Genomic DNA, 24,009 nt, shown 5'->3' with positions numbered 1-24,009 from the left:
CCGTTGCAGTTATTGGGGAATGAAGCAGTGAATGGAAGATATTCCCATTCTTTCTCTTTCTCTCTCTCTCTCTCTCTCTGTCTCTCTCTCTCTCTGTCACTCTGCCCTTCAAATAAATAAACCTTTAAAAAATGAACATTGTAATGAACAACTTAATACATTATCCCTCTTAGTATTTTTTTGTCTGTTCTACTTAATATGACTGGTTTAATTCTGTAATTAATACACAGTTATTCTTAAGTGTTGAAATTTAACTGAAATGTGATCCCTGTTAAACATCAGAGTGGGGATAAGAGAGGGAAGAGATGTACAATTTGGGACATGCTCAAGCTGACTTGCCCCAAATGGTAGAGTTAGAAACATACCAGGGGACTCCAATTTAATCCCATCCAGGTGGCATGTACCAATGCCATCTCACTAGTCCCAGTGATCAATTTCAGTTCACAATTGATCATAATGAAAGGACTAAGAGTCAAAGGAAGCACATAAACAAGTCTAGTACCTGCTAACACTAACTGATAGAATAAATAAAGGGGAGAGTGATCCAACATGGGAAGCGAGATACTCAGCAGACTCATAGAATGGTGGATGTCCTAAACAGCACTCTGGCCTCAGAATCAGCCCTAAAGGCACTCGGATCTGGCTGAAAAGCCCATGAGAGTATTTCAGGCATGGAAAGCCAAGACACTCTGGCAAAAAAAAAAAAAAAAAAAAAACAAACAACCACACACACACACACAACAACCCTAAATGAAAGATCTCTGTGAGTGAGATCCCAGTGGAAAGAACAGGTCTTCAAAGAAGGAGGTACCTTTTTCTGAAGGGAGGAGAGAACCTCCACTTTGAATATGACCTTGTCTAAACAAGATAAGAGTCGGTGAACTCAAAAGGCTTCCATAGCCTTGGAAACTCATGACTGGTGCATAGGGAGATTACTGATGCCATAAACAGGAGTGTCAATTTGTAAAGTCAACAACAGGAGTCACTGTGCACTTACTCCTCATGTAGGATCTCTGTCCTTAGTGTGCTGTACATTGAGACTTAATGCTATAATGAGTACTCAAACAGTATATTTCGCTTTGTGTTTCTATGGGGGTGCAAACTGTTGAAATCTTTACTTAATGTATACTAAACTGATCTTCTGTAAAAAAAAAAAAAAAAAAAAAAAAGAAGAAGAAATTATCAATCCCCAACTTGACTCTCACTGGGATTAAACATGACAATAGGTCTGATCTGATTTCATCATCATTTAAAAAATCATCTATTATTTTTCACTTTATGTTTCTGTGTGGGAGCAAACTGTTGAAATCTTTACTTAATGTATGCTAAACTGATCTTCTGTATATAAAGAGAATCAAAAATGAATCCTCATGTGAATGGAAGGGGAGAGGGAGTGGGAAAGGGGAGGGATGCGGGTGGGAGAGACGATATGGGGGGGAAGCCATTGTAATCCACAAATCGTAATTTGGAAATTTATATTCATTAAATAAAAGTTAAAAAAATCTCCAAATTAAGAGATTTTCTAAATAAAAGAATATAGCAAATTTCAATCTTAAAAAAAAAAAAGAACATTGATGATATTACAGAGTTAGACATTTCTGGCTCTCAAAGCTCCAACTCTTATCTCAAACCTTTCTTTCTCTTTTATGGTGTTCTCTCAACTCCCAGTCCTATTCTCTCCTTTTTTTTAAGATTTATTTATTTATTTGAAAGGCAGAGTTACAGAGAGAGAGACAGAGACAGAGAGAGGTCTTCCATCTGCTGGTTCACTCCCTAGATGGCTACAAAGGCCAGAGCTGTGCCAATCCAAAGGCAGGAGCCAGGAGCTTCTTCTGAGTTTCCCACGGCGGGTGCAGGGTCCCAAGCACTTGGACCATCTTCTATTGCTTTCCCAGGCCATAGCAGAGAGCCGGATTGGAAGTGGAGCAGCCGGGTCTAGAACCGGCGCCCATATGGGATGCTGGCACACAGGCGGCAGCTTTACCTGCTACGCCACAGAGCCGGCCCTTCCCTCTCTTTCTAAGGGTTGGTTGGCTCTGCTGGGAGAGCTCCTCCCCTGGTCAGCAGGACCACCTGCCAAGCCACTTCTGCCCTCTCCCAGCCCTGCTCCTTGGTGCCTTCCTGGAAGAGACACACGCAGTACGTTTAACAGGGCTAAATAAATAGCAATAATAAAATATGTTCAGCCATTAGTCTCATCAGTAATCAAAGATCACTGCCATATGATTCCTGGCTAAACATCATTTGGAATCTAATAAACACGCAGCTATAAATAAAGCCGGCACCCAAGCCTTGGGCCCTCTGAGTGTCGCAGCCTCTGCTCTTATTTTTAGCCTAAAGGTGCCTTCAGCAGTACTCCTGTGGTTAAATTTTGAGTTAATTTCTCTCTCTCTCAAATGTCTGTGAAAGAAACTTGCAGAGGCAGGGGATGGTAATGGAGGCTAAGGCACGGTGTCCGCCCTTCCGCTTCTCTGCAGGAACCAAGGTGTCACGTAGGGGTCAGGGGGCCCAGCTTCCCACAGCTGTGGACCTGCGGTGTGCTCCGGATCAGAGCTCCACAGACAGCAGCACACGCATGGAGAACCCTGTGGAAAAAGGGCGCCCCGCTGGCACCAAGAAACCTGGTGCAAATCCAGGGCCTCGCCAAGCCTCGGCTGCCATACTCAATACAAGACTTCATCAAAGCCTCCCCTGGAGTGGGTGGCAAAAATTAAATTATGTCACTCATAGAAAGTGCCGGGCACACAGCAGGTGCTCAAATTGCGGGACGATGTCTCCAACTTGTAGGACACAGCCTCTTGAGGTGGCGGTCATCACCCACCTTCTTGCTCGCCCGACTCCAGGTGTCAGGGAGAAGAGGACCAAGAAGAGCAAAGGAAGCCCCAACCGGCAAGGTGCCCACGGTCCCTGGACCACCAGAGTCACTGCTGCTTAACTTCATGGCAACATCGTGCCACTTAATGCTTCATTGTCTTGCACTGCCCTCCAATTCCCTCGCGTCTGAGTCTTGCCTTTGCCTACCTGCAACATGTACCAACGAAATAGCCTGTACCCTAACAGTTCCCACAGAGCCTGGCTCCACGTGTATGCAGTAAGGGACCAGGGGACTGAGGATCAGCCCGAATGCACATCAGACCCCGAGTCTCTCTTTCCTGGCTTGCAGCAGTTCCCCCCATCATCGTGTTGTTTCTGCTCAAAGCACAAACATCTCAGTCCCAGAGGAAGGACAGCAGGCAGAGTAGCAGAGCCTGCAGGGACTCGGGCTGCTGGGGAGGTGTGGACAAGTTACTCTCCCCGTGCCCCAGGCAGGAAATAAACACATCACTCCAAGCTGAGCCCAGCAGCGCCCACGTGACATGACGCAGCCTCAGATAACATTCAGCTTGCAGCCTTCTCCTTTGGCGCCCTGACATGTTAGAAGTGGCGAGATTACTAAATCAGAGTGATAAAGTGCTTCCTGCTGCACGGCCCCTTCCCAGCTAGGTCTCCCGCCAGGGCGGGTGTGTGTGTGTGTGTGTGCGTGTGTGTGTGCACAGTATCAGTCGTGGAAACATGGCCAATGCATCCGAAGTCCTCCAGCCACAGGGGATACCCACTGGCTTTGGTGCTGTCTGGTTCTCACACGAGATAGTCAATAGGAACAGGAGTCAGACAACTTAGGGCAAGGACTGGGCTGGGGAGTGTCTCCAAGGACACAGTCCCCCGCATCAGGTATCATCCATAAGAAGACTTCAGAGAGGCTCAGTCCCTACCTTGGGAGCTTCTCTGTTCAACAGAGAAGCAGCTTGGCAGGCAGAAAAATGGTCCCCAAAAGATGTCCACATGTTTTTTTTTTCCTTTAGATTCATTCACCCATTTGTTTATTTGAAAGGCAGAGAGACACAGAGAGAAGGGGAGATGGAGAGATCTTCCATCCACTGGTTCACTCCCCAAAATGGCCAAGCATCTGGGACTGTGCTGGGCCCAGCAGCTGAAGGCAGGAGACAGGAACTCATCTGGCTCTCCCGCATGGGTGGCAGGGGCCTAAGTCATTGGACCACCACCTACTGCCATCCCAGGAGCATTAGAAGGAGCCGGACCAGAAGCAGAGCAGCTGGGCCTCAAACTAGCACTCCAACATGGGATGCCGGCATTGCCAAGTGGGGGCTTATCTCCCCGTACCACAACACAGGCCCCAGATGCCCACATCTTAGACCCTAGCCCCTGCAAATGTGGTACCTTCCATAGCAAAAGGAACTTTGCAGATGTTCTTGGGGTCACAGACCTCAAGAGGGGGAGCTGACCTTGAATTATCTTGGTGGGCTCCACCGAAACCCATGTGTCCTTGAAACTGGAGAACTTTTACCCGCCAAGATCAGTGAGCTATGAGATGAGAATGACAACCCGCCGCAGCTGGCTCCCACCAAAGGCTGCAGCAGCCTCGGGAAGCTGGGCCTGGCTCTCAGCCGACAGCCAGCAAGACGACAAGGACCTTGGGCGTATAACCACAAGGAAATGAATTCTCCCAGGGACCCAAATGAGCAGGAAATGGATTCTTTCCCAGAGCCCCCAGAAAGGAACACAGCCCTGCTGTCACTTTCATTTTAGCTCAGTGAGACTTCTGAACTACAGACTGTAAGATAATAAATTTGTCATGTTTAAGCTGCTAGATTTGTAGTAATTTGTTACGGCAGCAGAGCGATAGCAGTAACGGCAGAACTACTGATAATACCTATTATTTATTGATTGCCTACTGACTAGCCATTTCCCATACGTTATCTCCCATACACTTCAACGGTCACGTAAGATGGGTATTATTACCCCCATTTTATAGTAGGAAACTGAGGCTACCTAATTTTCCCAAGGCCACATGCTGAAAGTGTCATTCAATTCCAGGTCTGTACAGCAATAAAGCCCACCCATACGCCTCTCCCCTCCGATGCCATCCAGCCACTCACTGTAATCATTGCGCAAACTCCGATTTTTGGAAAGAAATAAAAGAAGAGGAACTGATATTTATTAAATATGACTACATGCCACATGCCATGCATGGCACTGTATCTATCTCCTCTCAATTACTGCAGCAGTGAACGATAAGCTCTGTTATCTGCAGTTTACAGATGGAAACTGAGTGCAAGGCAGGTTGAGTGATGTGCCCAAAGGCAGGTGGCTAGTACGTGGGACTCGCGCACCTGAATTCTGAATCCAAGGCCAGACTTGCTCCATGAGGCCTGGGATTAGCAGACTTGAACGTAAATGCCACTCTCTCCTGGGTGACCACACTCGGGACTCCCTAACCAAGGCAGGCACTCATTTGAGACCCAGAAGGGAGCCTCCCCTAGGCTGCAAGCACGGCCAGTAGCAGCAGTTCTGCAGGAGACGGTGTCCTGCCTCCCCAGCTCCGGCTCCTTCCGGGGGTCACCTTGCTTCTGGGAGATGACGGAGAGGTTGATAAAGTAAAGGAAAATCTCCAAAGGGGGCGGCGCACAGACAGCTCTCCTTGTTTACACCCACTAACTCATCTCTCCCAGCTCCATTCATTTCCACTTAACAACTTTAATGCCTGTAGAACAAGTTTTCCAAATTAGCTCAAAAGGGTAAATGAGCGTTCAACCACTGCTTCCAGATGAAGCTCCCTCTAATTTCAGAAATCCCAACAGCACCAAGAAGTGCTAGGAGAATTCCTTGCCAATAGCCTTTGGAACATTCTCCCTCTTCTCCCGCCTCTTGGCCTCAGACTTCTGGGTGGCTGCCTGGGGGCGGCCGCCCACTCCAGCACAGGCTGCCAGTTGGTGCCTCTTCAGAGCAACCCCTTAACATAGCTCTCTGCTGAGGCCCCTGGGACAGGATGTTTCCCTTTTGTCATCTCCGGGAAAATCCTTGTTCTTTCATCTGTGAGCTGCAAACTCAAAGTCTCATGTTGTTAGATCTCTGCTACTTGGAGGAATGTATGAGTGTTGCTGGCAAAGTGGCATCCCTCCCCCCACCGCCTGTGTCACTCTGTGCTAGAAAGACCATGTCCCAGACCAGATGAGAGAAGCACAGCTTGGACGAAGCTGCAGACATGGCTCAATCCCGCAGCACCCAGTCCATTACGGCAGGCATCTTTAGACCCAGGGCAATGTGCAGCAGGGCTGCCGAGGAGAGCAGAGCCAGAGCACTGCGTTTTACAGGCTCCGGCTGGGATCTAGCTTGTCTTTAGCCCAAAGGCTCATCAGCCGGGGGTGGGTGAGAATGGGCCCCACAAGGGGCTCCGAGCTTGGAGAGCAGAGTTCCACTAGTCTGGAGCAGGTGTCTATGGCAGAACAGAAGCAGATGAGGGCAGCTGGCTCTGATGCAAGGGACCACATCCTAATTAGACAGGAGAAAAACAAAAAAGAAAATGCAGAGAAGGGTGGGTAGGATGGTGCTTGTAAGCCCAAAAAGGAGATGGAAGCAACAGTCAAAGACACTGATGAGTCTCTCTGGAAGAAAGAACCAGTGGTGGCCATGAACGAGAGTGCTTTGGGTCTCAGGGAAGAACACCAGCCTGTTCTAAATGGCACTGAGGGGTGGGGGTGGGGGTGGGGGTAGGGGTAGGGGGACAGACTTTGGCTCAGCAGCCGTAGAATCAATAGTCCTCTAATGCCGGCGCCGCGGCTCACTAGGCTAATCCTCCGCCTTGCGACGCCGGCACACCAGGTTCTAGTCCCAGTCGGGGCGCCGGATTCTGTCCCGGTTGCCCCTCTTCCAGGCCAGCTCTCTGCTGTGGCCAGGGAATGCAGTGGAGGATGGCCCAAGTGCTTGGGCCCTGCACCCCATGGGAGACCAGGAGAAGCACCTGGCTCCTGCCTTCGGATCAGCGTGGTGCACCGGCCACAGCGCGCCGGCCACGACGGCCATTGGAGGGTGAACCAACGGCAAAAAGAAGACCTTTCTCTCTGTCTCTCTCTCTCTCACTGTCCACTCTGCCTGTCAAAAAATAAAAAAAATAGAAAAAAAATAGTCCTCTAACTATCCACGGGTGGGGTGGGTGTTGCTGGGGACCCTGCCGCTGCCAGAGCTTGCAAATCCAAGCACAATCAGACATAACTGGCACAGGCTCCCAGCAAACAGCAGGCAGCTTCCCTGGCCAACAATGGCAGCATCAGGAAAGGAGGGGGAAGCCAGTGGCTGAGTCCCAGCAGGGACGCTGGGGCCAGGGTCAGGTGTCTGGGCTCCTGGAGGACTGAACCACAGATATACAAGGCCTGACCAGAGTCCCAGAGCAGCCTGAGCACAGTGAGATGTGATGACAAGACCGGGGTGTGGGCACTGCCGCGGCAAGCCGGGGGGGAGGGATGATGAGCCAAGGGCCCAGTGTTTGGATCTGAAGGACGGAGGAAGCCCAGTAGCCAAGACTCATGGGAATGCTGAGTCATTAAATGCTGACGTGGGCTTCTTCCTCAGAATGTGTGCAGGCTGAGCCTCAGCTCCTGAACACAGGGACAGGAACCCACAGCATCGTGGCATGGCCCTCGGCACGGGGCGCCGGCGAAACCCGCCTGCATGTCAAGTGACACCACGAGCCCATGATTTCCCAGGGCACTCAGATCTGAGCTCCTTTGGGACCTCCCTTGGGCCTGCATCCCTCATTCCCTATGCAGATATTCAGCGAGCACCCATTGTGTGCCAGGCCCTGTCTTACATGCTCAGGGATACAGCAGAGAACAAAACAAACCCTTTCTCCTCACGGGAGAATTCAGATAATAAAGTGGGGCCCCTATGTCAGATAGTGCTAAGGGTCACAGAGAAAATAAAGCTGGGAGGAATGACAGAAAGTGTGCGGGTGGCGGGGGGCATAGGAGAGGCAGGGTGTCAGCTGCAGACAGTGTTCTGAGAGGGGCCAGTGCTGCGGCACAGTGAGTTAAGCTGCCTTCAGTGATGCCGGCATCCTATATGGGTACCAGTGTGAGTCCCAGCTGCTCCACTTCTCATCCAGCTCCCTGCTAATGCACCTGGGAAAGCAGTCCTGGCTTCAACCTGGCCCAGCCCCAGCTATTGCGGCCATTTAGGGCGTGAATCCGCAGATAGAAGATGCGTGAGTCTGTGTGTCCCTCTCTCTGTAACTCTGCCTTTCAAATAAATAAATAAATCCTTAAAAAAAAAAAAAAAAGAACAAGAGTGTTCTGTGCAGAAGGAACTGCAGTGCAAGGGCCCTGAGGTGAGAGCAAACTTGATGTGCTTGTGCTTTAGGAAAAGTGAAGAAGCTGGGGATCATGGGGTTGGTGTGGTGTCAGCAAGAGGAACGCCGATCATGGAGGACCTTGGGGCCGTTATGAGGATTCTTTCACCCAGATGAGAAGGCAGTGGAGGGTGCAGCGGAGGGCTGAGGGGCTCCTCTCACACTTTAAAAGCACTGCCCCTGCCCCACGTTGAGAATGAAAAATGACAGCTCAAGAGACAGGCAGGCAAACCACCAGGAAGGCTTCACCATGACCCCAGGCACAGACAGCACATCCTGGGCCAAGGAAGCAGCCGCTGAGGCTGTAAGAAGTGGTTGGGTTTTACTGGATGGGGTGGGAGGCACAGCCAACAGGATACTGATGGAGAAGAAGTGGGGCGTCAGAGAAAGAGGGGATCGAGGAAGATGAGCAGGTTTGGAGTCCAAGTCCAAAGGGATGGGATGAAGTGGGGAGCAGAAGCAGCCTGGGAGGGGACAGAGAGCTGAGGGATGCATATGTCAAGTATGAGTTACCCGTGTGGCTGGGCTGATGGAGAGAGATCAGAGCTGGCGATGTAGCTAGAGTCAAAAACATGTGGCCGCGTTTAAGGCCTCCAGACTGAATGAGGTCACCCCAGGGAGTGGATGTGAAGAGAGAAGAGCCCGGGGACCATCCATATGCAGAGATCAAGGAGGAATCAGGAGAGGAGGAGAGGAGCGGCAGCCGCTGAGGCAGGGCCAGCACCAAGACGGGGGCGGCCAGGAGCCACGTGAAATGCTGCAGCTGAACCCAGCACAGCCAGGCCTGGGGACCGATCACTGCACTGGCAAGGTGGGCGTCACCAGTGGGGCTGAACGTCCACTGGACAGGGTCTTCTAACAGGGAAAGAGGGGAGAGGAAAGGGAGACGGCTGGAACGGGTGATTCTTTTGCAGAGCTCTGCCGTAGAAGGAAGGAGCTAAAAGCAGGGGGAAGCGGAGCAGGAGCTAAGGGAGATTTGTAAGATGAGGGGCAGTGCAGATGCAGGAGCCAGCTCCCTGAGACAAGTCCCCACACTGCGAGCGTGAGCAAGACAGCCTGTCCCCTCGGGATGCTCCTAGGCTTGGGGGTGGGGGAGGGGCGGAATTCAAATAAGGTTTTGTAAAATGTTGGCACAGGATAGGCAGGTAAATGCCAACAAAGACAAGGCAACATGTGCGCGCGCAAGCACACACACACACACACACCCACACTCAGGCTTCTCGAAGCAGAGGAGCTCCAAACCAGCTGGGGACTCTCATCTCCAAAGACAGGCTGCCTTTAAAGCAGGGTTTAGCAAAAGGGGAGACACAGGATTTGGTGGGAGTGAGGAAGGATGCCCCAGGCATGGGAAGGCTAGCAGCTGGAGGCAGCTGGGCCTGTAGCACCATTAATAATAACAGATGCCACTTCCCCAGCATTTAGTATGCGTCCCACACCATCCTAGTGCTTCCTACATAGGGACTTACTGAATTCTTATTTTTTTAAAAAAGAGGCAGGGACTACTGTGACTCCAGATTGTAAGGGAGAAATTGAGGCAATGAGAAATTGGATGCTTGTTCAAGGTCATGTGCCTGGCAAAAGGTGGAGCTCAGATTCCTATCCAGGGGTCTGGTTCATGGGTACAGGCACTGGGTTAACCTCTCCAGCCCCAGTCATTGTGGAAGAACCCATCGAGACAGCTGGTGATTCGGGGTGCAAGGAACTGAGACAAGGGGGACACCCGGATGATGGGCAGCCCCCTCCGGTGTTGATTTCCCTGCCTGAAATGGAGAGTGAGAGAAGCAGAAGATGCTGTGGTCGTGCCTGCCCGTGCAGTCATAAAGGGATCACGCTAACAGAAGCCTCAATGCCAGAGACCCCCAACCAGGGCTGCACATCCGACTGACTGGCGGTGCCTCTGGAGGCCAGCACATTGGCACCGGTGTCTGCCCAGCCAGACGACTGTGTGTGCCAACCTGTGTGCACCTGAGCCCCACCTGGCCTCCCTCCACCGCGCTCCTCATCAGCCTGGGCTAATGGGCTTCCCCAGCCCAGCCCACCAGGAGCGCACCGAGCCCCCAAGCAGCTCCACTGGGAGAAACACACGCTGACAAGACACAGAGGGGCTGGTGGGCGGCCCGACAACTGCCTGCAGCGCACCCTGCTGCCCACCAGCGAAGGCGCAGCCCCCAGGGAAGCCGACAGGGAACGAGTGCCTACTTATCCAGACTAATGAGAGCTAAGTGTGACCAACGTCTTGCCTGCAGCATGAGGCTCGAGTGGGATGCGCACGTGTGCCACCTACTCAGACTCGCACACGCAAGGGCCTTAAGCTGAAACGTAGCAGCAGCTTCGGTCCACACCTGTGCCCAGCTAGAGACAGGAAGCACACAGAAGGCCAGTTCTATGCCAAAAAAACCAAAGCAGTAGTAGGGCTACTAGGTGTGACCTGGCTTACCCAAATTCTTGGAGCCACATGAGGTCATGGCTTAAATCAGGCAGATGGGGGCTGGCGCTGTGGTGCAGCAGGGTAAGCTGCTGCCTGCAGCACCGACATCCCATTAGGGCACCAGCTCAAGTCCCAGCAGCTCCACTTTCAATGCAGCTCCCTGTTAATGTGCCTGGGAAAGCAGCCAGGTGGGAAAGAGTCTTCAAGGTCACAGGCCAAACCTGTGCTGACCCATCTGTGGCCACCTCCAGCTACGAGGACGTTGGTATCCAAAGAGCCTGCTCCATCTGCCTAGTAAACATTTTTTTTAACATGGAACCAAAACCTGTCTCCATAATTTATATCTCCCCCACCCTCCATAAGAAATTGAGCTTGCCAGTGACTCACTCCACATCCCAAGACATTTTGTAAACCGTTTCGCAAAGCTGAAGACAGGTTTTTGAAATTCTGACAAAATATCGCCATCGCTGTTCTCCAGACACCATACTCATCTCCGCCCAACCTGGTGCTGCCAGGCAGCCAGCAGCCACCCAGCCAGGCAAGAAGTACCCACTACATGTTGCAAACCATGGCAAATGCCACAGGGCAGCTGGGAGTCAGGGGCTTTGGCACTGACAAAGGGGTTTTCACCAATTCACTTCACTTTTTGGAACCCCAGTAGGTCTGCTCACGCAGGCCTTATTCACCCCCAACTTTTCAGGAGAAGAGACTCCGGCCTGAGCTGTGGCTCCCAATGTGGGTCTGGAAAGGGTGAGAGAAGACAAACACCGGGCAAGCATCCTAAGTGGTGCTCCCGAATGGCACGAAGACAGATGAAGACAGGCAGCACCCTGGCCTGCAGGCGGGTCCAACGACAGCCCAGCCTCTGTGATCTGCCCAGAAATGCATGGCTGCAGTGGTGGATCAGGGAGGAGAACAGGTGCATGTGGACACAGGCAAAATATTCACTCCCCTAACTCTACATTTTGTAGGCTGATGAAAACAATAAAAAAAATGGTATTTTTGAGTGTTGACCGATTTCTGGGAGAAAAGAAGTTTGAAAACTGACAGGTCAGTTCAAGATTCAAAGCTTGCCATAGGTAAGTCACTTAGCAAACATGAACTAAGACTACCACTGGGGGCCAGGCACTGCGCTAGACCCTGGGCACGAATCAGGAAGACACACACTCCCAAAGGTGCTCACTGGGGCAGAGATTTATGTCCCAGAAGTCTTTCTGTATTCCCTCTGTATGGTGACAGAGGAGAAAGACATCCATTTCCACTTGTCACTAATGTGGAGGCCCAACTGACGGTCTATACGGGTGACTCAATTTGGAACTGAGATGAAAACTTACACGCTCATCAAAATGCCATAAATTAAATCACATGCTGACATAATTAGGGAAGCCCTGTGTGGGGGAAAAAAAAAAAAACCAAGGTAGATCCTCTAGATCCTCGAGGCCAAGACGTCACTGGTGCATTTGAATCTTGGCATATCTGCTATGTTTGATACACAGCAGCACGGGATAAAAAAAAAAAACAAAACAAACAAAAAAAAAAAACAAAAAAAAAACAGTGTTTTCAATTCTTCCCCTTCCCCTCTCCCTGATCTCCTATTAGCTTCACCTTTCTAACATTCGAATGTTCTGGGCACATTATCTCTGTACAGGATTGGAGCTCACTGGGGAAAATGAATTAAGTAAAAAACTGTAGTGGTAAAGTGCTCAGGGGTCCTCGTCACGGGGGTGTCAGATAAACCCGAGCTCTCGTGCGTCGCCACACAGGGAAGCCCCTCAGCGAGCAGGAGAGCCAAGTGCCACCGTAGCCTGCTCGCCGCCATGAGCGGCACTTCCCGGCCGCCGAGACCGACACCAGACGCCCCCAAGCCGCAGCTTCCTCATCTGCCAGCTGAAGTGCCTGTGCCCTCAGGAAATCCTTTAGATGGAAAAGTGTCAGAGCAAAGCAAGAAACTGTATCACCAGTAACAATTCCATCCTTCAACTCCTCTGCCAGACAGAACGCAGAACGTTCGCCGCAACTGCTGGGACCGCGGGATAGCCCAAATCTCTCCAGGGCTCAGAAACCGAAGTGCAGCAGAGCAGAGAACCACTCTGCAACCAGACAGGTTCTGACACCCCCCGTGTGAACTTACGCCGGTGACGTCAAGGCTCCGTGCCTCCGGCAGATATCTCACCCGGTGCCTGGCAGAGGCCTCTCCAAGTGGGGCTTCTCATTGCCATGATTATTATTTAGCGCTGCATCCTCAGGGGTTGACACACTGCATTCAGTCAATATGTGCTAAGTGACTGAGTGAAGAGTGGAATGGAACCGTCAAGTTTATTGTCACAGCCAAAACTTTCATTAGAACACCGTCAGGGTGGGCGGCATTAGCTGCGCATGCATACTGGAAAGGCTGGGTCCGAGGCCTGGCTCTACTCCTGATCCCAGGTTCCTGCTAGTGCACACACTGGGAGGCAGAAAGTCCTTGGGTCCCTGACACCCATGTGGGAGACTCAGGTTGAGTTCCCCGCTCTTGGCTTCAACCTGGCCCAGTCCAGCTATTGCAGGAATCTGGGGAGAAACCGGTAGAAGGGAGCCCTCTGATGCCTATCTGTCTCTGTCACTCTTCTGCCTGCCTCTCAAATAAACAAAATAAATAAATTTTAAAAAGAACCTAGTAAGGATCTTCAACTAACTTCTATTCTTTCCCATAAGCAAGATGGACAGATGGGCATTTTCTCTGTCTCTTGTACTCCAGCTGCTTATGGACAGTTAAGGCCAGAAGAAAGCACTTTAAAACAGTGGTGCCAAACATGGAAACAGGGAACCAGGTCTCACAAGAGCCACATGCACCCATCACACCCACAGAGATGTGCAATCCACTTGCATGGATCCTGGGTAGACCTTGGGATCGGTGCTCATTGTCTCACTGAGGTCAGACCCTGATAGAAATATCAATTCAAGTACAACACCCTAACTGTGGCACAGATGGGCGTCCCAGGGGAACAGAAGAGCAACGGGAGGGGGATGAATTCCCCCAAAGGGAGAGGTGACATTAGGAAAGGACTTTGCAGAGCGCTGCGGGTTGGGTGTGGCTCAGGTGTCCCTCAAAGCTTCAGGTGTTGAAGCCGCATTGTGAGACTAAGGTGGTAGAAACTCAGGGCCGGCGCTGCAGCACAGCAGGTAAAGCCACCGCCTGCAATGCTGGCATCCCATAGGGGCGCCAGTTCAGGTACCAGCTGTTTCACTTCCGATCCAGCTCCCTGCTGATGCACCTGGGAAAAGCAGTGGCTCACTAGGCTAATCCTCCGCCTTGCGGTGCCAGCACACCGGTTCTAGTCCCGGTCGGGGCGCCGGATTCTGTCCCGGTTGCCCCTCTTCCAGGCCAGCTCTCTGCTGTGGCCCAGGAGCGCGCCGGCCGCGGCGGCCATTGAAGGGTGAACCAACGGCAAAGGAAGACCTTTCTCTCTGTCTCTCTCTCTCACTGTCCACTCTGCCTGTCAAAAAATTAAAAAAAAAAAAAAGATGGCCCAAGTGTTTGGGCCCCTGCCACCCACACAGGAGACCCAGATGAAGCTCCTGGCTCCTGGCTCCTGTCTCTTGGCTTCAGCTTGGCCAGCCCTGGCCATTGCTGTCATCTGGGAAGAGAACGAGCAGATGGAAGATCAATCTCCCCTGGACCCCAGCATCATAACTCTTTCAAACAAATAAATCTTAAAAAAAAAGATGGTAGCAACTTAATCTGACTATGGTGTTTGGAGGTGGGGCTTCTGGGAAGTACTAGGATTAGATGAGTCCCTAGGGTGGAGCCCCTAGGATTGCGTCCTACTGGTTCTGTAAGTGGAGGGAGAGAGACCCAGTTACACTTGCACTCACACTGCCTTGGGACTTTGTTGGTAAAGAGGCCAGCGCCAGACAAGGCCCCGGATTGTGCACCTCCAGAACTGAGAGCCAACATAAACCCACTTTTTGTTTTTTTAAAATAAAATGGCTCACCTCCGGTATTTTGTTATAGTCTTAAGAAACGGACTACGCACACAGGAAGAGTCATTTATGTCCATGGTGATGGAGAAGGAGGAAGACGAGGAGAAGGAGGAGGAGCGGGGGCTGAAGGGACTGTTTTCCAGGCAAAGAAGACAGATGGGAGGAGGAGCCCTGTGGGCAATGGAGGTGGTGTGGAGGGAACCTGCCAGGTGCAGGTGTGTAACGGCGAGCCAGTGGTTCAGGGTGGCTAAGACACAGGGCCAGGAAGGGGCAATCAGAGCCAGCGGGAAAGCCCAGTGTGCGTGTGGTTAACAACTGCTCATCGGTACCTGTGGTGCCTGGCCAAGGGCAACACTCGCTAATGTCCGAAAATTTTCCAGAACAGGACTGGAGAACACCACGAGAGAAGACAACCTTCACGTACTGTTGAAGGGGACCCTGCCTCCCAGGAGCCAAGGGAGCCCACCAGAGGGCAGTGAGAAGGCCCGGGAAGAGGGGCCAAGGGCAGCAGGCCCCCGGACAGGCCACCTCCTGCCCGTGTGACCTTGGCCAGCCACTGGCCCCTGTGTCCTCACCTGCGAAGCTAGCAGGTTGGACAACAGATCCTTATCGTCCTTTCTGGTCTGAGATGTTAGGACGACAACCAGGACCGTGTCTTTGAGTACTGGAAGGGCTACAAGATGGGGTGGGGTCTTCTCGGGGCATTTATTAACTTGTGGCTACACAGTCATTGCTCAGAGAACCTACAGGGACACAGAGGGACAAAGCCACATCCAGAAGACGGATGACTGAAGGGGGCTGACATATGTGTGAGAGTTTGGCGAATTTATGCAGGCAGCCTCACAGCCATAAATAAAGTCCCATTCTCTTACCCAAAACCTCATTCGGGGGGTAAACACCGGACAGCGTAATAGACAATTTGGCTGTATCTGCCGCCTCGCGCCTCCCCTGAATGAAAAACAGCCGTCACGGGCAGGGTAATGGGTTCGGCAGGCTCTTCACACACATCCGTATTGTCACCAGCAGACAGGCTGGGCTGACGACGGAGCAGGCTGCGTAATTCATCTCGGAGACTCCCGGTCCCTCCGCACAGCTCCGCCCTGACAGCCATCCATGCCCCCAGAAGATCCCACACGCAAGGAGCACCGACCCCTGTGCGGGCGGACAACCCAGCACAGTCGAAGGCCAGTCCGGCCGGCCACTGCCAGCACAGCTCCTTGTGTTTTCTTGACCTACTTCTCGGCCCTCCCGGCCCTCCCCCACAGCCCCCGGGAGGCCCTGTAATTAGCCCCTTTCCTCCATCAGGAGCTGAGCACTGTCAGGATGACCAAGGAGACAGGACAGCAGACCCTGGCATCGCTGTCTGGAGCTTTTCTTTTCTTTTTCTTTGTTGGCTTAACCGGCTTCCTGGCTCCCGCGGGAGATCAGGCCTGGCTTGACCTTGCCAGCCAGCAGGGCTCCTGGCTGGAAATTAGTGGGAAGTAGCCTGGCATGAACCAAAAAACTGAGACCGGCAAAGCGCTGCTCAGGGGGTGGGGGTGGGAGCCCGCGGGGTCCTTTTGAAACCCCCCATCTTCGGCATCGCAGCCAAGAGAGGGGTCCACCCTGGGCAGCAAGCTCACGAGAGCCGAGGCCGCCAGGCACTGCCGAGCCTGGCTCAAGTCCTTTCCGCTTCCCATTAGCAACAAATGGAAATTGATTCGCTCATTTTCAGGGGGTGAAAACCCCGCAGCAACGCTGAATAACTGTAGGCATCTTATAAATTAAGCGTCTTAAGGATACGAACCGTTTCGCATTGCCGCTGAGCAGAATTAAATAAGGCTTTTAGAAGTGAATGGGGAAGAGGGAGGCAAGATGGGGTGTTTTTAATTCCTTGTTTCAATCACAGAGGATGCGGGGTAGAGGGCAGGGCGTGGGGGAGAGCTGAGTCCCTGTCCCTGAGTCTAGCCGGCTGCAGCTGCCTCTGCAGGCCTGTAGGGGAGGGTGGAGCAGCTCAGAGACCCACAGGCTCACACGGGGCCATGCAAGCCTGGGGCTGGGCTGCTGGCCCACCTCTGCCTGCACTGGGGCCCCCTTGGCACCACCAGCATGCCAGCCCCACTCGGGACCGAGGGCCAGGCCTGAGTGCAACGGGAGGAGTTCGCGAGTCAGAATAAGTCATTTCTCTGGGACTTGTCCTGAAGCCACCTTTATTCTAAGCTGGCCTTGAGCCTGTTTAGTTTCAGGTTGAGGATCCAGGACCCTGCTCCGGTCACATCACCCACTTTTGCCCCCAACCTCGCCTGGTCTGCAGAGAGCCTCGTCTGGATGGTTCCTCTGGGACTCATCTGACCTCGCCCCTGGAGCCTGCTGTTGGACAGCTCATCTTGTGACCAGCAAGAAGTGGGATTTCTCACTGTCGTGCCCCACACAGCTGCCCACACCAATGCTGGTCTCCGCAGGCACAGGAGACACCCCGATCCCTAACACCCTCCCATTAGTCCTGACTCCACAGATTCTCTGTGCTGGGCCACCAGGCGGCCACCCTGTGCCTGCTGGCCTGCACTGTGTCCTCGGTCCTGAGGCGGTGTCCCCAGGACCCGAGTCCGGAGTGCTCGGTAAGCTTCACCAAGCCCTGGCACAGCAGGAGACACCTGACCTCCGGGCCCTCCCCTCCAGGGTGAGGGTGCTGTCGGCGCAGGTGGAAGTCCTGCCTGCCCACAGCAGGAAGGACAAGGGAGAGAGAACGAAGGGGTCCCGCCCTCCCTTCAGAGCCAGGCCACGGCAGGAGGACATCAAGACAAGGGCCCTTCCGAGTGGCCGGGCCAGGATCACCAAGCAGACTCCCGGCTTCATGGAAGCTGCTGAGGACACAGCACGCTGTCCTTGGACCAATCAGAGGACAGCAGTGATCTCTTCTCCGGCCTGAGTTTGGAATCCCAGGCCATGCTCACCATCCTTCTTCCCTAACAGCAGCCCCTTCCTGTGCCAGGCTGAGTCCATCTCACACGGGACAGGAGTTAGCAGCATCTTAGACCACGGCTGTCAGCCTGTGGGACGTCCCCATCACCACCATCGCCGCCACCAGGCCAGCCAGACTCAGGGAGGGCACAGCAGCTTCCCTGGGGGCCCTGCACAGCACTCCGAGGTCCCCTGTGGACAGGCGGGGTCCGGGCGGGGGCATCCCCTAGGCCAAGCTGCACTTACCGATCCTCAGGGAGTGCGGGCTGCAGGCGACCATCACGAGCCACGCAGGAAGCAGCACCAAAGGCGCCGAGACGCGGGGCATCTTCTATAAATCCTCATGGAGCCCTCTGCTGGTCTGGGCATGACATAACTCTGCAGGAGAGCGCGGGAGCATGTGAGTCCGATGCCAGCCAGGCCATGGCACCCTCCACCCCGGGGGGCACCTGAGCCACCAGGGGGCACCCCCATGAGAACATCTGGCAGTGCCACGGGAGAGCTGCCGAGCTATAGATTCGGGGACCATACGGGGCGGCTGCAGGACCCACAGCGCCTCGCTTCCCCTTAGCGTCTGGGACTGAGAATGAAGGTGAGTACGCACTGCACACTGCAGAGAGCTGTGGGCCAGGCCAGCCTCTCTGCCTACCGGCTGTGAGGTCTTCATAAGTCTTCTCACAGCGCTGCGGACTGACTTGCACAACCCAGGGGAAGCCGCCGTGTGTAGGGCTGGGGCTTAACAAGGCTACTCAGACGCCAGCTCCTCCCCAACAAGATGGGAGAGATCCAGTCCCAGCAATTACCTGGGGCAGAGGCACCCGTCCCAGGCCACCAGCTGCCTCTGCTGCCAGCTGAAATGAACCCCACCCCCACCCTTCTTCACCAACTCTTCTCCTCCCTGAGTGGGTGCATCCCCCAGTGTCAACTCTAGAACCTTAGTTTGGGAGGGAACTGCCTCTCCCGAAGACAGCATGGCTGTTGCCCCCCACTGAGTCTACAGGTGACCAGCTCTGCCTCATTCCTGGCCAGACCTGCACAGGCTAATCCCAGGGAGCCTTGGAAAGGAGGGGTATTAAAATGTTTCTTTCTTCCCCTCCAAGACAGACAACCCAATAGAAAAATGGGCAAAAGACCCGAGTTGCCACTTCACTAAAGAATATATCCAACACCCCATGCAGGTGTGAAAGGGTACTCAGCTCACTGGGCATCAGGAAAGCACAATTTTAAACCACAATAATATACCTCTCTGTAGCCAAGGGAATGGCTTCTGAAAGTAAAAAGACGGTGTCAGGTGTTAATGAGGACTTGGAGCTACTGGAACGCTCACCAGTGCCGCTGGGAGTGTGAACTGATGGAACTGTCTCCTGGAGCTTTACTCAGACCCCAGTGACCCAGTACCTCCACTCCCAGGGACACACCCACGTAAATGCACATGCATGCTCACCAAACACCTGTGCTGTCGTGCCTGTAGCAGCATTCTTTAGATCTCCCTAAATTAGAAACCACCCAAATGTCCAGAAGAATGGAGAAACAGCATGTCTATTCACGCAGTAGAATGCTATGCAGAAATGAAAATGAACAGGGGTGGCGTTTTCGACAGTGATTAAGACGCCACTTGGACACCTGCATCCTGTATCAGAATGCCTGGTTTTAGTCTTGAATTTGCTTCTGATTCCAGCTTCCTGATAATAGGCACCCCGGGAGGGCTGCAGACAATGCTCAAGTACGAGGATCCCTGCCACCCACTTGGGAGACTGGGATGGAGTTCCTGGCTCCTGGCTTTGGCCTGGCCCAACCCTGGCTATTGCGAGCAGTCGAGGAGTAAACCAGCAAACGGAAGATGGATCTCTCTCTCTCTTCCCCTCTCTCTCCCTCTCAAATAAAGTGAAAATAAATACATCTTTAAAAAAGAAATAAAAATGAATAATGAACTACATGTAACAGCATTTATGAATCTCATGAATACAAATCATATTGAGCAATGGGAACCAGACACAAAAGAATACACACAGTATGAGTCCATCTACAGAAAATGCAAAAACAGACACAAGTGTTGTGTGAAATTGGAAGTCCAGTTAATGGTATTCAATTGATTCTCGTCCCTTTTGGATGCATTTGTAGGCTATACCTAGGGTTAGGATGCAAACTAAAATGAGTGCTAGAGTGAGCAGATGAGTCCACGTGACTCTATAAGCACACAGGCACTGGCCTGGCAGGGGACGTGAGGGGCTTCTGGGGCACTGGGGTGTTCTGTCTTTTGCTCTGGGGGCTGAAGTGTATGCAGTTTGAAGAGACTTGTCAAGCTGTATACTCCGGGCGGGTGTACTTTTCTTTATGTGTTCTGTCTCAGCACTTTCTGTTGAGTGGTACCTGGTCTCTCTAACAGACACTCCAGCTACCCTTTTGTCCTGCATTTGCTGTGTTCACTGTGATACATCTGCTTGGAGCAGGCTCCTCTCTGTGGCTCTGACAATGTGTTTCTCTCTCAATGGCTGCTGCCTGTATGCGTCTACACCAGAGATCCTAAGGGTAAGGATTGTTTCCAGTTTCCTGTTCTGTTACCAGAATCTCTCTACACACAAGAGGTGCCCAGTATGTATTTGTGCTGTGAACAAAAGTCCTTGAACAATTGCTAGAGGGAGAAAAGGAAGACAATGGATAAAAGATTGGGGTAAAGATTGGTTGGCAAATCAGGTCCCGAATTCTTGTCCCATATAACTCAGGGGTGTTGGTGCGGCCTCCAGGGAAGCCAGACTCATTACAGATAACGCTGACTGCCCGTCTCCTCCCTAGAGTGTAAGCTCAACAGAGGTGGGGCAGAGGCAGAAGTCTTCATTTGTGTCTCCAGGTCCTGGAACAGCACCCGGCATATATTACAGCTTCAACAAACATTTATTAAGTGGATAAATGAATGAGCTGTCAAAGAGGAAAGAACTGTAAAAACCTGGTTAAGCTACATAAAAGTAATACTAAATGCAGCCATTTACATCCAATGCCTGCCATTTATGCGTGACCAGCTCGCTGCACAATAATTATTATTCAGACCATTAAGTAGGTGTCAGATGGGCCCGTGTGACTTTTGTTTGATGACAGAACTACACTCAGCCCGTGCGGGTCTGACTGCTGTTGCTTGTGGCCCAGGAGCCAAGACCACATTTAAGAACAATGATGGCTGAGGTTCTGGGCTGCTCATGGGCCTCCCTTGTGTGACCCAGGCCATGAGGAGGAGAAATGAATCTCTCCTGAACCTTACAAGAAAACAACCTCCGCCTGGCACGTCTCAGTGGTTGACAAAACTTTTCTTACAGTCTCTGTTGAATTGAATCCATCAGACAAGCTCTATTACAGAGGAGGAAGCTCCACCCAACAATACTGAAAGGCCTCGTTCAAGGTCACATGGAGCCGTGGCTCGCCAGGTCTGAGGCTCCCCTGGCTTTCTTTTTGTATTTCAACTGTTATTGAGCAGAAAGCTGAAGGTTTGAGATTCCTTACAAAAAAACACGAAGACCTTCTTTCAGGATAACATTCAGATGAATCCAGTTGTAGAACCTAGCAGAGCAGCTTCCATGAACTAAGAATATATTACTAATTTTAGGGTAAAGAAATTGCCCCTCCTTCTACTAATGCTACCCCTCCCTGGGGGTCTCGCCTCATCCACAGTTGACGAGCACCTGTGGACTGTGCTGTCCAAATCAGCAGCTCTGTACTCTACACCTGCCTCCTGAGAGCTCTCTCTGTCCCACAGCACCTCAGATACACCTGGCCCTAAAGAGAAGTTGTCAACTCCGCCACACCGGCCATCTGTTTTTCCTCCTACTTCTCAGTGGGTGATGTGACAATCACCAGTTGCCCACAACAGAAAGCTGAAAATCACCCTACATTCCCACGTCCCACAGCCCCACATCTAATTAGTCATGGGGTCCTGATGGCCCTGCACCAACACTGCACCCCACTTCTCACTGCCACCGACAGGCCAAGTGCAGAATTCGTGAGTGAGGCCACAGTCTCCGTATTGGCTTCTCTGCTCTGGTCCCTTCCTCTCCACTTGGTTCTCCACATGGTAGCTAGGGCATCTTTTAAAAAAGATTTATCTATTTTATTTACTTGAGAGGCAGAGTGATAGAGAGAAAGCCAGAGAGTGAGTTTGGGCCAGGCCAGGTTGTGGGGGACCCAGGAATTCCATCCGGGTCTCCAACATGGGTAGCAGGAACTCAAGTACTTGAGTTGTTTTGCAGGTGCATAAGCAGGGAGCTGGATTGCGAGACGAGTAGCTGGGACTTGAACGGGTGCCCCAGGATGGGCTGGAGGAGTCCCGAGCAGCACCTCACCTGCTGTGCCACAAGGCCCACTCCAGACCAGGGCAGTTTCACTAAAATGTAAGCATAGCAATTACACGCCTCTCCCCTAAACCTTTCAAGAGCTCTCCGTTGCAAAGGGGACCTCTCAAGGGCAAACTCCTCAGCCCAACAGATTGAACTGTCCTGTGATTGGCCCCCATTCACCTGTCCTTACCCCATGGCACCTGACGCTCCAGAAACACCGCAGCTCTCACTTCCCTAAACACGACACATCGTTCTACTGCCTCCTCTGCTTGTGCCTCCCCTCCTGAGCGCAGGCCCCTCCCCTAAAGGCCTGCAAACTGCTTTTTCCAGGCTCAGTACTGACCTCCCTGGGGGGCTTCCTGTGGCCCCTCCCTGTCTACAGACACCACTCCTGGAACATTTCTCATCGGGCCCACATGCTGTTCACAGAGGCCCCAGAGACCTGGAAGCTTGAATGGCAGGGACCACGCCAAGCACCCAGCACACTATCCAGCCCACACTAGGTGCTCCATTAATATTGGCTGAGCGAGGGAGTGAGTGACTGAACAGACAGTGTCAAAGGGCATTTTTGGAGTAGACACCAATAGGAGATAAGCCCCTGGTTTGCCGTGTATTTGTATAGTCACTGCAGGGAAAGCAAACAGCTGAAGCAGACACATTGCTGCGGTTCCAGGCTGATGGTGAGCATGGAATGGATGTTGAGAAGCGGAGGGAAGCAAACAAGTACTGACTGCTGCTCTCCAAGTCCCGAGGCTCGGGCTGGTAGTCACAGGTAAGTACACAGGTTCGAATCCTACGCTACCATATACTAGCTCACACCCTTGTTCCTTTGTGATACGGGGGTGACAAAAACACCCTCACAGAACAGCTACGGTGCTTGTGTGGTGCTGCCGCTAGGAAGCACTCCAGGTATACTAACTCTTTTTTTTTTTTTTTTTTTTTTATCTTTTATTTAATGAATATAAATTTCCAAAGTACGACTCATGGGTTACAATGGCTTCCCCCCCCATACCGTCCCTCCCACCAACAACCCTCCCCTTTCCCACTCCCTCTCCCCTTCCATTCACATCAAGATTCATTTTCGATTCAGGTATACTAACTCTTCATGACCACTCCGTTAACCCTGTAAGGTAGTGCTGCATCCCCATTCCACAGTCATGGAAGGCGAGGCTCAGAAAGGCTCAGTAACTTATCCAAGTTCCTGTTTCTAGAGCAATAGTGCCGGGGATCCAATGCAAGAATGTCCGATCATCCACAATCGCCAATCCCATGATCCTCTTTGACTACAGCTCAATGTGGAAATGCCGGCAGAACTGAAGTCAAAATCAGGTATACAAGGATACCCCCCAAAGTTCATGGAAAAATGGCATGAAAAGAAGTTATTTTGTCTCTCTGCTACTGGGTCTTTCAAATAAATAAATAAATCTTTAAAAAAAAAAGGCAGAAGGAGGCTGGTGTGGCACAACAGGTTAAACCACTGCTTGCAATGCCAGCACCCCATACTGGGAGCACTGGTTTGAGTCCCAGATGTTCTGCCTCCCACCTGCTCCCTGCTAATGCACTGGGAAGGCAGCAGAAGACGGCCCAAGTATTGCCACCCAACTAGGGGACCCGGACGGAGTTCCTGGCTCCTGGCTTCAGTGTGATGCAGCCCTGCCTACTGCAGACTTTGGAAAATGAACCAGTGGATGGAAGATCTCTCTTTTCTGTCTCCTCCTTTGCCTCTGTCACTATGCCTTCCAAATAAATATTTTTTTAAACTGGGCTAATTTTGGTGGGGAAATTTTTAAATGTATGCATAGTTATTCTTAATATGCATCTTCCATGGACCTTTTTAAGACCTCACTGTACAAATATTGCTTCTAACTTCTTTTTAAGATTTACTTATTTATTTAGAAAATCAGTGTTAAGTAGAGGAGAGAGAGAGAGGGAGAGAGACAGAGAGAGAGAGAGAGCGATCTTCCATCCACTGGTTCACTCCCCAACTGGGCCAAGCAGAAACCAGGAGCCAGGAGCTTCATCTGGGTCTTCCACATAAGCACGAGCCCAAGTACTTGGGCGATCCTCCACTGCTTTTCCCAGGCCATTAGCAGAGACTTGGATGGGAAGTGGAACAGCCAGGACACGAACTGGCACCCATATGGGATGCCGGCATTGTAGGCGGCAGCTTTACC

At 52.0% G+C, this 24,009-nt stretch overlaps 1 protein-coding gene across 4 annotated transcripts in view; it reads right to left on the bottom strand.

The window, feature by feature from the left end:
* GRIK4 (glutamate ionotropic receptor kainate type subunit 4) overlaps positions 1–24,009 on the bottom strand; it is a 435,012-nt gene that overhangs the window by 293,073 nt on the left and 117,930 nt on the right. For all 4 annotated transcript variants that reach the window (XM_051819416.2, XM_051819403.2, XM_051819421.2 and 1 more), the window contains one exon: positions 17,760–17,891. In XM_051819416.2, coding sequence (XP_051675376.1) covers positions 17,760–17,841 — 82 coding nt within the window. In that variant the 5' untranslated portion in view covers positions 17,842–17,891. The remainder of the gene's footprint in view (positions 1–17,759; positions 17,892–24,009) is intronic.

The sequence above is a fragment of the Oryctolagus cuniculus genome, chromosome 1, assembly GCF_964237555.1.
Source record: "Oryctolagus cuniculus chromosome 1, mOryCun1.1, whole genome shotgun sequence".
In the NCBI taxonomy this organism is placed as follows: Eukaryota; Metazoa; Chordata; class Mammalia; order Lagomorpha; family Leporidae; genus Oryctolagus; species Oryctolagus cuniculus.
The sequence above is the reverse complement of the archived record's forward strand: the minus strand, read 5'-3'. Positions and strand labels throughout refer to the sequence as shown.